The sequence below is a fragment of the Sebastes umbrosus genome, chromosome 3 (assembly GCF_015220745.1).
Source record: "Sebastes umbrosus isolate fSebUmb1 chromosome 3, fSebUmb1.pri, whole genome shotgun sequence".
Classification (NCBI taxonomy): Eukaryota; Metazoa; Chordata; class Actinopteri; order Perciformes; family Sebastidae; genus Sebastes; species Sebastes umbrosus.
In genome coordinates this window covers 16,690,606-16,705,677 of record NC_051271.1, presented here as the reverse complement: position 1 = coordinate 16,705,677, position 15,072 = coordinate 16,690,606, and the positions used below count along the sequence as shown (strand labels likewise).

At 39.5% G+C, this 15,072-nt stretch overlaps 1 protein-coding gene across 2 annotated transcripts in view; it reads right to left on the bottom strand.

Annotated features, from left to right (window-relative positions):
- LOC119485900 (protein jagged-1a-like) overlaps positions 1-9,068 on the bottom strand; it is a 37,923-nt gene extending 28,855 nt beyond the window's left edge. Inside the window, exons 1-2 of one of the 2 annotated variants that reach the window (XM_037765733.1) lie at positions 8,701-9,068; positions 5,168-5,470 (exon numbers count right to left, since the gene is read on the bottom strand). In XM_037765733.1, coding sequence (XP_037621661.1) covers positions 5,168-5,470; positions 8,701-8,772 — 375 coding nt within the window. In that variant the 5' untranslated portion in view covers positions 8,773-9,068. The remainder of the gene's footprint in view (positions 1-5,167; positions 5,471-8,700) is intronic. The other variant, XM_037765734.1, reaches the window with a different exon arrangement.
- Between the last annotated feature and the right edge of the window lie 6,004 nt (positions 9,069-15,072).

The following is a 15,072-nucleotide window of genomic DNA, read 5'->3' as shown; positions in this document are numbered from 1 at the left end:
GATCACATTGCAGCCCATGAGCGACTGCCGTCTACAGTGCTCTGCCTCAATACTGGACCAACTTCAGAAATTGTTGTCGCTATTAGTCAGTTAGACACAAAAACGTGGAAAAATGGGCTTGAAAAATACGAAAGTTATCCTTTAATCTATAAAATCCATCCAGCAGACTTTCCCAGAGGCCAAGGTGACATCTTCAAACTGAATTTTTCATCCGACCAACAGTCCAAAACTATAAAGATATTCTGTTTAACATGATAATATAATAATATGATATAAAACAGGAAAAAAGCAGCAAATCCTCACAGTGGAGAAGTTGCAAACAGAGAGTGAGTGGATTTTTTTTAGAATCAGCCTCATTCTGTTTACTTTCCAGATACTGACACGCACATTTTTTAAACTTTATTTGCATTAAAAATAATTAAATAATCTTTATTCATTTACAGATTGTTGTAGATGTTAAACAAGACTTTCACATCTAAATAGTAAACAAACTTTACTTGACAATTTACGAGACAATTTTTGCAAACCCATCAGTTTTTAGATGGATTTCAGTTCACTTCTTATAGAAATCAACTTTGGGAGACTTGAGAACTCATCCATCACATCGTCATGCAGTCGTCATCAGGGCTGCAACTAAAGATTATTTTCATGGTCGATTAATCTGTCGATTATTTTCTTGATTAACTGATTAGTTGTTTGGTTTATAAAATGTCAGAAATGGTGAAAAATGTCTTTCAGTGTTTCCCGAAGCCCAAGATGACGTCTTCAATTGTCTTGTTTTGTCCACAACTCAAAGATATTCAGTTTACTGTCACAGAGGAGTGAAGAAACCAGAAAATATTCACATTTAAGAAGCTGGAATCAGAGAATTTAGACTTTCTTTCCTTAAAAAAATACTCAAACCAATTAATTGATTATCAAAATAGTTGGTGATTAATTTAATAGTTGACAACTATGGCTGACCCGAATGCTTTGAAGCTTTGACTGTTGCCATGGTAATCACCCTCCAAATCAGTATTTGGATGCTTTGTTGTTGTTGTTTTTTTAATATAAATGTGTAATAATAAAGTATAAATCCACAAATAGCCCATGAAATAAGGAATAATCCCACACTATTATTCAATATTCATATTCAACATTGATTATTATTAGTTATTTTCAGGCGGATATCACTGTTTGTTGTGTGTAGAGGTGCTTGTGTGTAAAGTAGAGCGGCAGCGGCACTGAGACAGGGGGAGACGGAGACAGACAGAAGAACATGTCAGCCTGCTGCGCTGTGCCGCGAAGCCTCCAATATTTCTCCCCGAAGCTTCAAAGCCCAAAAAATGCTATTCGGGACAGCCCTATTGACAACTAATCTTTTTAATCGATTAATCTGTGCAGCTGTAGTCGTCATTTACTGTTAACAGATGTGCGTCATCACTGTGTGGTAAAGTAGATGAGCGTGTGACTGGTTGACTGTTTTGAGAAGCACGCGATGACAACATAACCGTGACAAACATCAAACTAACATGATGTTCAGTTTGGTGTCATACGGGAGCTACAGGGAGAGAGAAAAAGAAAGGGAGGATGGAAGGAAGGAAAGAAGTATAATAATCATGGAGCGTCTGTCAGCAGTGGGACTCAGTCTGTCCATGTTTGGTCGACTAGTGGAGCCACATCTGGACTCCTCTGAGACCATCACATAAAAAAAAAATATATAATTCACTGGGGCAGTCACCGGTCAGAAAAATGCAGACAGCCTGAGCTTTACTTTCTCTCTGTGCTTCCTTCACTCGTTTCCTTTCTTTGTAAAATCTTAGTTACAAGTGAGTGGAGAGGTCAACCGCTGCTGTCATCCTTCGGTTTGACATTAAACATGAAACTGATGGCTAAACACTAAATGTCAATAAAATGTATATTTATCATTTTAATTAGGCTTATGACTTTATCCTCATGACAGATTATTATTATCATTCTATCCTAAAATTAGGGTCAATTATTCTCAGCAGATCTTTTGTTTTCAGTTTACCAGACAAAAGCTTTCAGACACTGACTGTTGGGCAACCAGTCATCCATCCAGCTCAACCCTGCATGGATGACTGGTTTGCGTGCGTGTGCATGTGTCTGTGTGTGCGTGTGCGTGTGTGTGTTTTCGGGGTGGTCTGGTTAAGACAACATAATTTGTTCCAACTCAAACCTCAGCAGGATTAAGCCATTTATCTGACTAATTTGCTCCAGAGCAGAAATATCTCAACACCTCCTGGTCAGATTATCTTACCCCTATCCTGGTCATTTTGGTGACCTCCTGACCTTTCCTCTAGCGCCACCGTGAGGTCAAAAGTCCCCCTTGTACATGGGGGAACTTGTCATCCTCTGAATCAGCTTGTGCACAAAATCAAAAAGTTCAGAAATGTCTTCATCTCCTTCCTTCCTGCTCCTCAGAGGATAAACTCTTTAGATGAAGTTTCCACTAGCGCCACCTTCAGAACAAACTTTACACTGTTAGGATTGAATCCTAATGTATCTGATGGATTGAAATAAAGAATTGAAAGCGTTCGTGCAGTGGGGTCAAGAGGTGCTGCTTCGACTCCCTGTGGGTCAACACAGCGACACACGAGTGGTGGTGATGCTGGTGAGTTGCATCACTAACTTTGCTCTGGGTGCCGTTTTACTGTTGCTAAACCATCTCCACTACCGTCTACAGTAGAGCTGGGGCAATATGCTTATCTCCTGATTCCATACTATCATGTAATAATTAGATTTTTTTTTAAAGTTTTTAACACTAGATCATGAGAAAAAGTTGAATCATACACTTCTAGGGACTTTTAATTTGGAAAAATCTCTAAATTGATGCAGTATAAATGTTTGACTTTCAGCGTGTATGTAGTCAGAGATGATCATAGTCATTGTCAGGAATTATTTATAAAAAAAAATTCCAGCAAACCAAAAATCAAAGAATGAAGTCACTTCTCCCACATTAGTGGTATTTTCTTTTTAATATATAAAGGGACATGTAAGATATTTTATACTTCTGGTTAATATAATCCAATTAATGTTACTCAGACTACAGCTAAAGCGGTAACTTCCTTTTACTGTCACATAGACTCAAATTAATGATTTATTTATACTGTTTATCAAGAAATATTCTTATTTATACCATTCTTGCATTTATATTTAACACACTTAATAGATCCCACTTCTCTGCATTTTGTATTTACTTATTTGCACTATGGTTATGTCATATATTGCATGTCTTAATGCAAATATTTGCTTATATCATCATATCATCTCTTATTTTTATCTTTATTATTTACTTATATTTCTCTACGTATATTGTGTTATATATTGTAGCATTATGTAAATATGACATACTCCTTTATTTCTATTTTCTTACATTTCTTTATGTTTATAAAAGAGCGACTGTAATCCCCCCGGTGATCAATAAAGTATTTCTGATTCTGAAGCAGGTATATTGGTTCAGGCAAATAGAAAATCGATTACAAAATCGTAAAAGAAAAAAACTTTTAAAAATCGCAATACATAGGTGAATTGATTATTTTTCCTACTTCCACTACATCTCACTCACGGTGGATACATTTGTCCACCATCCACCGTCCACCCCCAACCACAACCCTCCGCCCCCAGCATTGTCCCATAAGCCCGGGCTGCAGCCCAGTCACGGCCCTGCCCATTGTTCCCACAGTACTCTGCTGATATTAGAGAAAGCACACAGAAAGAAAGAAAGAAAGAAAAGCATCAGAGAGGATGAGACAGCAAAACAAAGGTGGAAAAACACAAAAAAAACACAAGACAGCAGGAGGGAAAGGGTTTTAAAAACACAAGCGCTGTAAAACTACTAGGAGGAGGGTGGATGAACCAAAAGGTGGAGTCTCTTTGGCACGACTTTACACATCCTGAGCCGCCATCACAGCTCCAATAAACACGATTGACGCACACAGAGAGGCTGTTTGGGTCGGTCTTGCCAGTTTAGATTGAGGAGACAGAAAAAAAAAGGGAACAACAACAAGAGAAACCTCATCCTGCCCGACGACCACGACGGCTTCATTTAACATGCCAGTTACCAGGGTCTACAGCAGGAATGTCCCGCAGCCGGCCGAGCAGAGCCGCCAACAACGGCCCTTTATCCCCCGCCACGCTGAGAGGTCAGGGGAGACAACTACCTCAACAACACAGGGAAGAAAGAAGAAGAAACACTCGGCCCGGCCGGTGTCTCTTCCTGACGGCTCGACCGGAGCAGTTTGTCCTCATTTGTAGGTCCAGGCAGGAAACCGCAGCAGCCACTGATGAGCACATGAATCCTCAGGCAATGTCTGCTGAGCACCACAGGGACCTGGACTCAAACCAGATCAACCCTGAAGATGATCAGAGCTCCAAGTCTGCTGCTCGCTCCCACCGGGAAAATAAACAGGAGATAGACATAAAAAGTCCCTGAAGAACTGATAATTATCGGTCCAACCCGGCAGACTTATGACTCAATCAGCAAATTGATAATTATTACTTATAAATCAACTTTATGGCTCAGCATCTTTTAATTACAACTTACAAACTCAAATATGAGATCAAAAGGTATAATAATGAAATCCAATAGGCCTACTCATGAAGCCTGTATCAACAGAAATGCAACGCCACAACTAAATTCAGCTAACAACACAAAAGGTTGTAGTGCAGTGTTGGTTAACACCCACTGCTAATCTAGAAAATAATCAGCAGATTAATGAATAATGAAAATAATTCAAAACCATTGATACAAACCAATGGGTGATGTCACGGTGACCGGTGTTTCACCGTCCCTCCCTTTGTGGTACCAAACCAAAAGCCTGTCCAGTAGTTGGCACTGTACAAGTTAGTGAGCTACGTGTCTCCATGTCAGCCAGCTAAAGTTCAAACTCTCTTTCCTAAAGCCTGTTAGCTCCTGAATCTACTCTTCTGACTGATGTGAAACAAACAGCAAGAGACTGAATGAACACCAGAAACAGATGTCATCATCTGTCTGAGAACACCAGACCACAGCCAAGAACTTATTTGCACGTCCTGGTGTTGATTCAGTTCTGATCCAAGTCTGAACATCTGGTTGAAGAAGCAACAGAAACTTGTACCAAACCAAACCCTCTCAGACACAAAAACACAACATCAATGAGACAAACTGAAGAACTTTTGAACTCACCGGCCACGCGAAGCTGAACGGCATCACGATCCTGGCTTTGTCGCTCTTGGCGTTGCGTAAAGAAAAGCTATTCCCACCGAGCACGGGCGTGGAGGCGGTGCCGAAGCTGCAGGGCCCGGCCGAGGAAACCTTCAGCTGGTACTCCTTCAGACACACCCGGAAGTAGGTGTCGCATTCGTCCGCCGTGCACCGCCGATCCGTCACGTCCCGGGGTCCGTCGCAGCAGGCGCCATTCTGCAGCTGCCCTTTAACGTTCTGCATCGTTAAAATCTGAAGCTCAAAGTGTCCTGAAGCTGAGGAAACCTGCGGAGAGGATCGACAGGTGAGTTCACAGCAGGTAGAAGAACAAATGAAAGCAGCAAGACCCGACCAAGGACCGAATTTGGTCTAATCAGACTCAAGTAGGGTCCCGTGGGATTGCTGCAGGTCTCAGGTCTGTGTGTGTGTGTATAACACCCAAAATTCAGTGTTCTCTCTCAACCAGATTTTAGGGTCCAATCATCCTCAGAACCAGGTCTGACTGTCTGCAGGTCCCTGTTGGATCGGGTCTCTTTTGTTGAAAGGTATATATGTACACATCAGGTTCAGGTAAGTTTAATTATTCATTAATAATATAATAATTATAATTAATTAATTTTTGTATCTGTTCAAAATGTACCTTAAAAAGGGAGATTTGTCAAGTATTTAATACTCTTATCAACATGGTAGTGGGCAAATATGCGGCTTTATGCAAATGTATGTATATATTTATTATTGGAAATCAATTAACAACACAAAACAATGACAGATTTTGTCCAGAAACCCTCACAGGTACTGCATTTAGCATAAAAATATGCTCAAATCATAACACGGCAAACTGCAGCCCAACAGGTAACAACAGCTGTCAGTGTGTTGACTTGACTATGACTTGCCCCAAACTGCATGTGATTATCATAAAGTGTGCATGTCTGTAAAGGGGAGACTCGTGGGTACCCAGAGAACCCATTTTCATTCACATATCTTGAGGTCAGAGATCAAGGGACCCCTTTGAAAATTGCCATGCCAGCTTTTCCTCGCCAAAATTTAACGTAAGTTTGGAGCGTTATGTAGCCTCCTTCACGACAAGCTAGCATGACATGGTTGGTACCAATGGATTCCTTATGTTTTGTAGCTTCATATGATGCCAGTATCTTCACTCTAGCTTTAAAACTGATCCCGCTAAAACCTGACAATCACAAGTTGTGTTAATGCATTAAAGAAATTAGTGGCTTTCTAAACTAATTTGAGAAAAATAAATTTCCACAGAAATAAATGGATAAAGTCCAAAAGCAACATTCGATGATGGACCTCTAAGTGCCTTTAACCTCTTGAACTGTAATTTTGCCCACAAATCCCTCCTGAAATAGCATTAAAGAGGTAACGCTACTTGCAAGAGACACATTACAAAGAGAACGGTCAAAATTGAAGCAGCAAAGGTCGAGATATCCTGACTTTTAATCCTTATGGGTCAAAATGCTATATCCTACATTTCCCATAATGCAACTCAACAGCATCATTTGTTAGACTTCCCCTCCCTAATGAACCCTCACATCATTCAAACTCCACAGCAGCTTGTAACACAGCCTTTCTGTCATAAATTTGTAGACATGACATCACTATGATGTCATCAGGGGGATATTTTCTACTCCACATGGCAAATAAACTGATGCTTAAAATCATACGATTGGCCCTTTAAAGTTACAATGACGATGTGTTATGTTAGTGTATTATGATGAGTAGTGTGAATGGGAATTTTTGTATTGTCACCATGTAAACTGTGTGGACCCCAGGAAGAATAGCTGCTGCTATGCAAAAGCTAATGGGGATCTAAATAAACAAACAAACAAACAAGAATATTACAATCTCATATTTGATCACATATATCATTGTTGCAGCTTTGATTAAGCTAATGTAATATGATGTCTAATTTTAGACACAATAGCCCAAAAATTCAGCCTGAAACATTTGGTATCTTTGGAAACTTGGATCTCCACTAAAAAATTGTAATAAAGTTGCGCAAGTTTGAATAAAGTTTGAACAAAACAACATGAATCTGTAAAGAGAGCAGACATGAAGATAAAGCTGGAACTGATTAATAGATTAGTGGATCGACAGAAAGTATATCAACAACAAAAAGTCAAATATTTTCTGACTCCAGCTTCTTAAATGTGAAGATTTGCCTTTTCATGACAAGCTACAAATGACCGCTACATGTTCTGCCCTGGAAATGCTTAATTAAAAGGTCAAATATAAATCAGTGAGAGGACAGTTTAACTTTAGAAAACCAGGTGAAAAGTGGGAGCACAGCTGTTGAATTAGTGCGGTGTCACAGAGTTCAGCTGCTGCAGGAAACACTGAGCTCTCTGGATACTTTACGACTTCAGTGTTCCCTGCAGGATATCATCCACACAGAAAACTGATCGCAATGAAGCAAAAGAGAGATTCTGATTAACAGCAAACATTGTCAATGCAAGTCCAACGATTGATTTCAAACAGCAGTTTGTGGGCAGTGCAATGCATGAGCTTAAATCACAGTCCATGTGATCCAAAGCTGATCAAAAACAAATGGAATTCATTTATTTATGGAGCAAAAGTCCCATTAAAAATGACTTATTCATGCACACAACTGTATATATGAACCAATGGTGCTTTAAAGTCCTTAATTAAAGTTTAAATTTAAAGTTAAAACCCCCGAATCACTGATATCAGAGCACACTGAGGAGCAAAAGTAATATTTGGTTTGTAAAACATCAAATTCTGTTGTTTTTTTTACCCTTAAAAGTAACTTAGTCAAGCACAACTCAACTTTATGATTTTTTTTTGTAAATAATGTTTATTGTTAATTAATAATTAAATTATAGGATTCAGTTTGTTTTGTCCAATCAAAAGCAAGTTCAACAATGATGATTTATCATCTTTACTCATGTTGGTTCAATTGGAAAGCAGACTGAGGAGCATTTAAATAACTTAATTTAGTGGTTTTATCTCTTAAAAGTCATTTTTTCCAGGAGCATTGCATCATAATATCAATAGGAACAATTTGATTAAGTAATTAACAGATTTAAGCTCACTTTTACTTGGCACAACAACTTTTCTCAAACTTTGTGGGAAAGTAACTTCTTATTTATGAAGTTGTCAAGAGGGATAAATCCACATAATTTTATCCAGAACAGGAGAGAATGATTGGTTCAATGTGAAAGCAGACTGGGGAGCATTTAAATAACTTAATTTAAGTGTTTTAGCTCTTAAAAGTACATTTTTCCAGGCACATTGCACCATAGTATAAATAGGAACAATTTGAGAAAGTATTCAAAGTTGGAAATTAAAAGAGAACTTTTTTCTCAAACTTTGTGGAAAGTAACTTCTTATTTATGAAGTTGTCAGCAAGATAAATATACATAATTTTATCAAGAACATGAGATAAAGGTTGGTTCAATGTTTCAGTCTCTTTGCTCACAACTCAGCAAGCTAAAATAAGCTTAAATGGTGCAATTCTCAGCGGGAGTCTGGTGTACCTGGATGTGGGTGGAGAGCAGCAGCAGCAGCAGCAGCTCCAGAGTGAGGACCGGGCTCTGTGTGAGCTTCATGCTGGCGGCGGGCTGCTGCTTGGCGGGTTCGAGGATCAGTAGTAGTCGGTGCGACCCTCCACTCCGGGTTTATACCCCTCCGGATGAAACATGCACAGCTGCAGCTCTCCTTCTCAGAAAGATCTCCACAAAAAGTCCTGACAAGAAGAGATGTCTCCGTCCTGCACGGTGAACCTTTTGTCTGCTATTGTCCTGGTTTTCTTTCCTCGCAGCTCCGACTGAACGCACACAGAGAGACCGACTGAGTGGAGCTGAAGCGCGGACAGCACTCTGATGAAGCACCGGAGGAGGCTGGGTAATATCCACCACCACGAGGGGCGGGGCCTATACAGCAGGCCACGCCCACTACTGCATGATAATGAGCAGTGGTTTGTTTACAGTCAGTTCACATGGAGATGCAGAAGTGCCTTCACACATGGAGACCAAAAAAAAAAAACTGACATGAGAGGAGTTTAACGTCTGAATGATAATTGTAGTACTGTTTTTAGATATTATGCAAATACTGTGCTTATTTTTTCACATTTTCTGTAACTTTCTCAGTGATGTTGTAATCATGCTTGCATCCTGTACGGTGGCTCTTATGCAAATATATGTATATATTTATTATTTTAAATCAATTAACAACACAAAACAATAACAAATATTGTCCGTAAACCCTCACAGGTACTGCATTTAGCATGAAAAATATACTCAAATCATAACATGGCAAACTGAAGCCCAACAGGCAACAACAGCTGTCAGTGTGTCAGTGTGCTGACTTGACTATTACTTGCCCCAAACTGCATGTGATTATCATAAAGTGGGCATGTCTGTAAAGGGGAGACTCGTGGGTACCCATAGAACCCATTTTCATTCACATATCTAGAGGTCAGAGGTCAAGGGACCCCTTTGAAAATAGCCATGCCAGTTTTTCCTTTGCCAAAACTTAATGTAAGTTCGGAGCGTTATTTAAACTGAGTTCGCTGCAACCCCCGAAAGATGGATTGCGTTAATGCGTTAAAGAAATTAGTGGCGTTAAAATAAATTTGCATTAACGCGTTATTATGGCATTAACTTTGACAGCCCTAATATTTATATACCATTTTTGTTGTTTTTTATGTGGGGGTTGGTTGCAGGTTTGTTGGTTTTTGGCATTTTTGTTTTGTTGATATATGAAGTGTGTATGTTGTGGGTTGATATATATTAAGAAAATGAAAATAGAATCTTTAAAAACATCTTTCAGCACAAAATAATAAATATAGATTTTTTCACAACCACAACAATAAATGTATGAAACAAATGAATAAAGGTCCTTATTTCAGTGTCCTGTGTGTGAACAACTTTCAAAATAAACGCCCTCATTTGTGTAACAAGTCATCCACAGATTCCTGCAGTTACTGTCAAATAACCACCTGATGATGTCACATCACCACCACCTTCATCGCTACCACAGTCACCATCATCATCATCATCTAGGTTTAACACCACTTCCATGAACACACTTTTATAAGCTTTCTTATTTATTTAACACATTATACTTTTTATGCTTCTCATTCTGAACTTAAAACATTCATTTTGTTTATTCTTACTTCCACAACAGTTCCCCATAATATATAATCCTTTATTCATTATAATTGTTTGGCTGAGCAGCAGCAGAATAAAATTCAGGTATTCAGAAACATTTTATTAACATTATTAGGTGCAAACATCATGATCCTTATAGAGTATTTCTGTTCCAGCAGAGTGATCAAAGCAAATACTAAGAGACGGTGAAAGATATACAGAATATTTATATTTTCAATATTTTATTTTATATTTAACCATTTTTACGTATTTATTTGAGAGGATGTAAAGATAGAAAAAATGGGAGGTCACTAAATGTGTGGACCAAAAACTACGAAATGTACAGATATACATGTAAAATATATTCATCCTCGACAAAAATGCAAACTGTATGATATAAAACATGAGATTATAATAAAGGATTGTGTAAATCTATAGAGGGAAGTATCTGAATGTGCCAAACGTGGGGAGTGGAGGAATGAAAGGAGGCAGTGGAGGAGCTGATGGGAGGAGGGGGAGGCGGTTGAGGTGGTTGATGTTTCTTCATGAAATAGAGCCTGAGCGACAGAACAAAGGTGGCCTCCTCTTTATTCTCAAATTAGAGCAGCTGGGCTCTTTTCCCTCGAGGAGCCCCATGAATAGATTATTGGACTGCTGTCATTGAAAGAGAGACAAAACACTCCCCCCTCCTCCCTCACCCCCCCCCCACACCCTAACCACCAGCCCCGCCCCCAACCCCCTCTGCTGCTGTGATGATCGGACGGAACCCCGACACCCCTGAAATCACAAGGACCTGATGTGGACCAGGTTTGAGGTCCAGAAATTCCCAGTCAGCATCAATTCTGAACTGTGTCTCTGGTCTACAGACTCCGGTGACATTTTTCTATTTTGGCTGCAGATGGATGCACGATAAATAAAAATATAATAAATAATAAAATTAATCTCATCGCCCACATGTTTCCACTCTGATTCTACTGTTGACGATGAACTCAGGCTATTGAATAGACATTATCAGTCGCTATACGCCTCATAGATGTGGGTCAGTACTACACCCACTAGTAGGTTTTATCATCTATTCACATGGTAGATCACTTAAAGAAGGTATACTGTAGTAATAATGACAGGAGCAGAAGCGGAGGTCAGGTGCTGTCGTAAAGACTGTGTGACTTTCACCCAGGAGACTGGAGTTCGCATCCCGTGTGAAACCAACAATGTGTAGTTATTTTACCCCAAAACACAATTTTTTTCCCTAAACTTAACCAAGTGTAGTTTTGTTGCCTAAACCTAAAGAAGTTATAGTTTTGTTGCCTCAACCCAAAGAAGTTATCGTTTTGTTGCCTTAACCTAACTGTTTTTTTTTGCCTCAACCCAAAGAAGTTTTTAGTTTTGTTGCCTAAACCTAAAGAAGTTGTAGTTTTGTTGCCTAAACCTAAATATCACCCAGCTGTCTCCCTCCCTGTATGTTTCTCTGCATAGAACAGTAGTTGTAGTATAAAAGTAAACCCACATTACGAGGACAGCGGTGCGTCCAGTGAATGAATAACCAGCTCTGCTCTGTGAAGTCAGCTCCTCCTTCTGTGTGAAAACTTCCCACTCTCTCTGTCTCTGACCTCGAGGTCGACGGCGTGGGGAGGGAACGAGTGTTTCGAAACAAACTCCTCGAAACAACCACAAAGGTTCAACAGCGGCCAGCAACAGAATGACTCGTCTGATTTAACCACAGCAAGCTGAAGACAGTCTGTCGGGCTAAGACTTAAGTCTCCCTCTTGTCTTTTTTTTGGTACTGGATACGTCTAGTGATATGCTACATTTTTATTATTGTCAACAAATTGTAGTATCATATCTATTGACAAGTATCGTGTTTGTCTGAATATACCTATATTCACCCTCTGTCTGAAACGCTCTGATTTAGCGCCTGTCTCTTGAAGACCCCCACCTGAAAAAGCCCAGTCTGCTTTGATTGGCTTGTGAGAAAAATATGGCGCACCTTTGTGAAGGTAGTTCTAAAGCTGTGGGCGATATATTCTAATGAGCCTGCATGTGACATAGGAAGGGGAGCCAAATCTGAATAGCTTGTTGAATCACATGTTTTCTGATTCAGACAGCCCACAAAAAACTGACTGGGTTGTCTTATTTCACAGTTTGTGGGTTGGTAGGAACTCCAGATACCCAAATGTATGTGCACAATCACTGAAAAAGTGAGTTTTTCATGTCCCCTTTTACCTTTTCCACTCCTGTCCTCTTTTTCATAGAACCATTTTTGTCTTTTTTAGGGGCGTACAGGGGTTCTTTAGGGGGAGATAGCAGGTCAACAGTAGGTGTCTCATAGAAGTGGTATACATCATCTGGAAGCTGGAAACATGAAGATTAATTTGAGATGCAGCTCAGCACTGTGTGTCAAGTTGGTCATGAATCTGAAATAAACATGAATGAATTCATTAATTAGAACTTTATGACCAAAGTATATGATGTCCATTCCCATGCTCTATTCTGTCTCATAAGTTGCTGCAGCAATTTTTAGGTTGATATCATTTGTTACACAGATTTGATGCTAAATTTAACAATTTTTTACCACTTGAGAATTGATAAAAAATGATCAATAATCCCTATAAAATACCACATTAAGACACCAAGACCTTGAGGAACACCATAGAAAAAGCCATGCTGTGATTTTGTATCAAAAACTTTTGATATTTGGAGATTTCTGCAAGAATTGTATATTGTTGATCGGATGGCGAGCACTTCTGTTCTGGAAACTGCTCAGAAACCCCCTTGTTGTCAATCTAGCTAGAAAAGCCATCCATCCTCTGAATGCTCTAGGTCTGTAGTTTGTGGCTGTGATTATCCAAGAGGTCACCACAGGTCATTTTATACAGTGAAGTCAAGTTTCAAAAAATGTCTCATTACAATGAAATGTCTACTATGGGGACTAACATCATCACACATGAATACAATTGGACTGGAATACGATTGTACTGCATGCAAAAAAACAGCATGGTTTTCGGCCCAAGCTGAAAACTGTCCTGATCTGAGCTCTAATCCTGATGTGACAGCAGTAAAAACTTCTTTTGCCCTGCAGACTGAAGCTTCTTCTTCCCTCTGTTTACTGACAGATGCCATACTGTCCTCACTTTGTTTGAAGGAAATGTCATTAGATGAAGCTGCTCTTTGCTTTGTGAAATGAAGCAGCTCTGTAAACAGCAGCAGCCCTCACTTGATTTACTGTGACATGAGTTTAAAAAAAAAAACGTCTGAGCTTTAAAGTAAAAGAGTTGATCAGGGCAGCAGACTGGATTTACAGCAGAGGGAAGATTCCTGTGAGTAGAGGCTGTAAATGTCTGAATAAGGTGCCCTTTATTCACTCTTATTGGCTCATTCAGTTTTTGAACGGGGTCAAGAACAGTTGATGCTCTTCATCAGCTCTATTTGAACCTTTTTAACCCATTTTGATTAAAGGGATGTATAGTTTTCGTCTATTTCTCTAGATGTGACGTAAAAAGCTATGAGGCTACTAATCAAATATAAATCTGGATATGAATGAGATACAAAGATTTCTCATGTAAACTGACATTAAGAGCACACAAAGAGAGCGTGTAAGAAGCCGTTCCCACCACCAGTTTCAGATCAGCTGATGTTGACTTTTGCGGTTTGATGCAGTCGCATCAGGAATTTTCTCAGCGTGCTATGTGGAAAACTTGGCAAAGCTCCATCATCAGCTCTCGTTCACTTTGAGGCCTTCTTCTGCAGCGTCGCTCTTCTGGTCAAAAGAAAACACTCACACAGGCTCTGCGCCGTGGCTGCACATATTGAGGCCGACAGTATCTGTGTCAGCACGCAGCGGGAGGCCACAAGTCAGAGAAACTCTTCTTCTTCTCTTTCTTTATTGACCTGTTTAGGTTTGTTTCTGCAACAATGAGGTGATTTATACACCTTTTCTCTTTAAATATGGATTTAAAATAAATCTTTCAAGTTTGTCTATGTCAACTTAATATCACAACCTGCGTGTCAGTGTGCTGACTTGATTATGACTTGCCCCAAACTGCATGTGATTATCATAAAGTGGGCATGTCTGTAAAGGGGAGACTCGTGGGTACCCATAGAAACCATTTTCATTCACATATCTTGAGGTCAGAGGTCAAGTGACCCTTTTGGAAATGGCAATGACAGTTTTTCCTCAATAAAATTTTGTGTAAGTTTGGAGCTTTATTTAGCCTCCTTCTCCACAAGCTAGTATGACATGGTTGGTACCAATGGATTCCTTCGGTTTTTCTAGTTTCAGATAAGCAGTATCTTCACTCTAGCTTTAAAACTGAGCCAGCTACAACCTTCGAACGATCGAATTGCGGCCAGGCATGACAGCGGCCTGTTGGATTTTTAAGAGGTTAATTTCGTTAATGCGTTAAAGAAATCAGTGGCGTTAAAAAAAATTTGCATTGGTGCGTTATTATCACGTTAACTTTGACAGCCCTAATACCTTTATATATTGATTTCTTAGAAAAGATGAATTTATATTTTGGTTCCACTTTAATATAGTCAAACTCTGGGTTGGAGTGCGTATGTATGCCAGACAGACTTCGAATTCAATCCCAAATATCGGTCTCTCTAACTTCATCTTTAGTTCAAATGAACACAGCTGTCAGTGACAGTGGGTGGGAAGCCAGTGAGGGATCATGTTAATGTTAACAAGCGACTCTCAGATTCTCACACTGTTTGGATTCATTCAGGGAACACACAGTTTTACCACAAAGTACAGCTGTC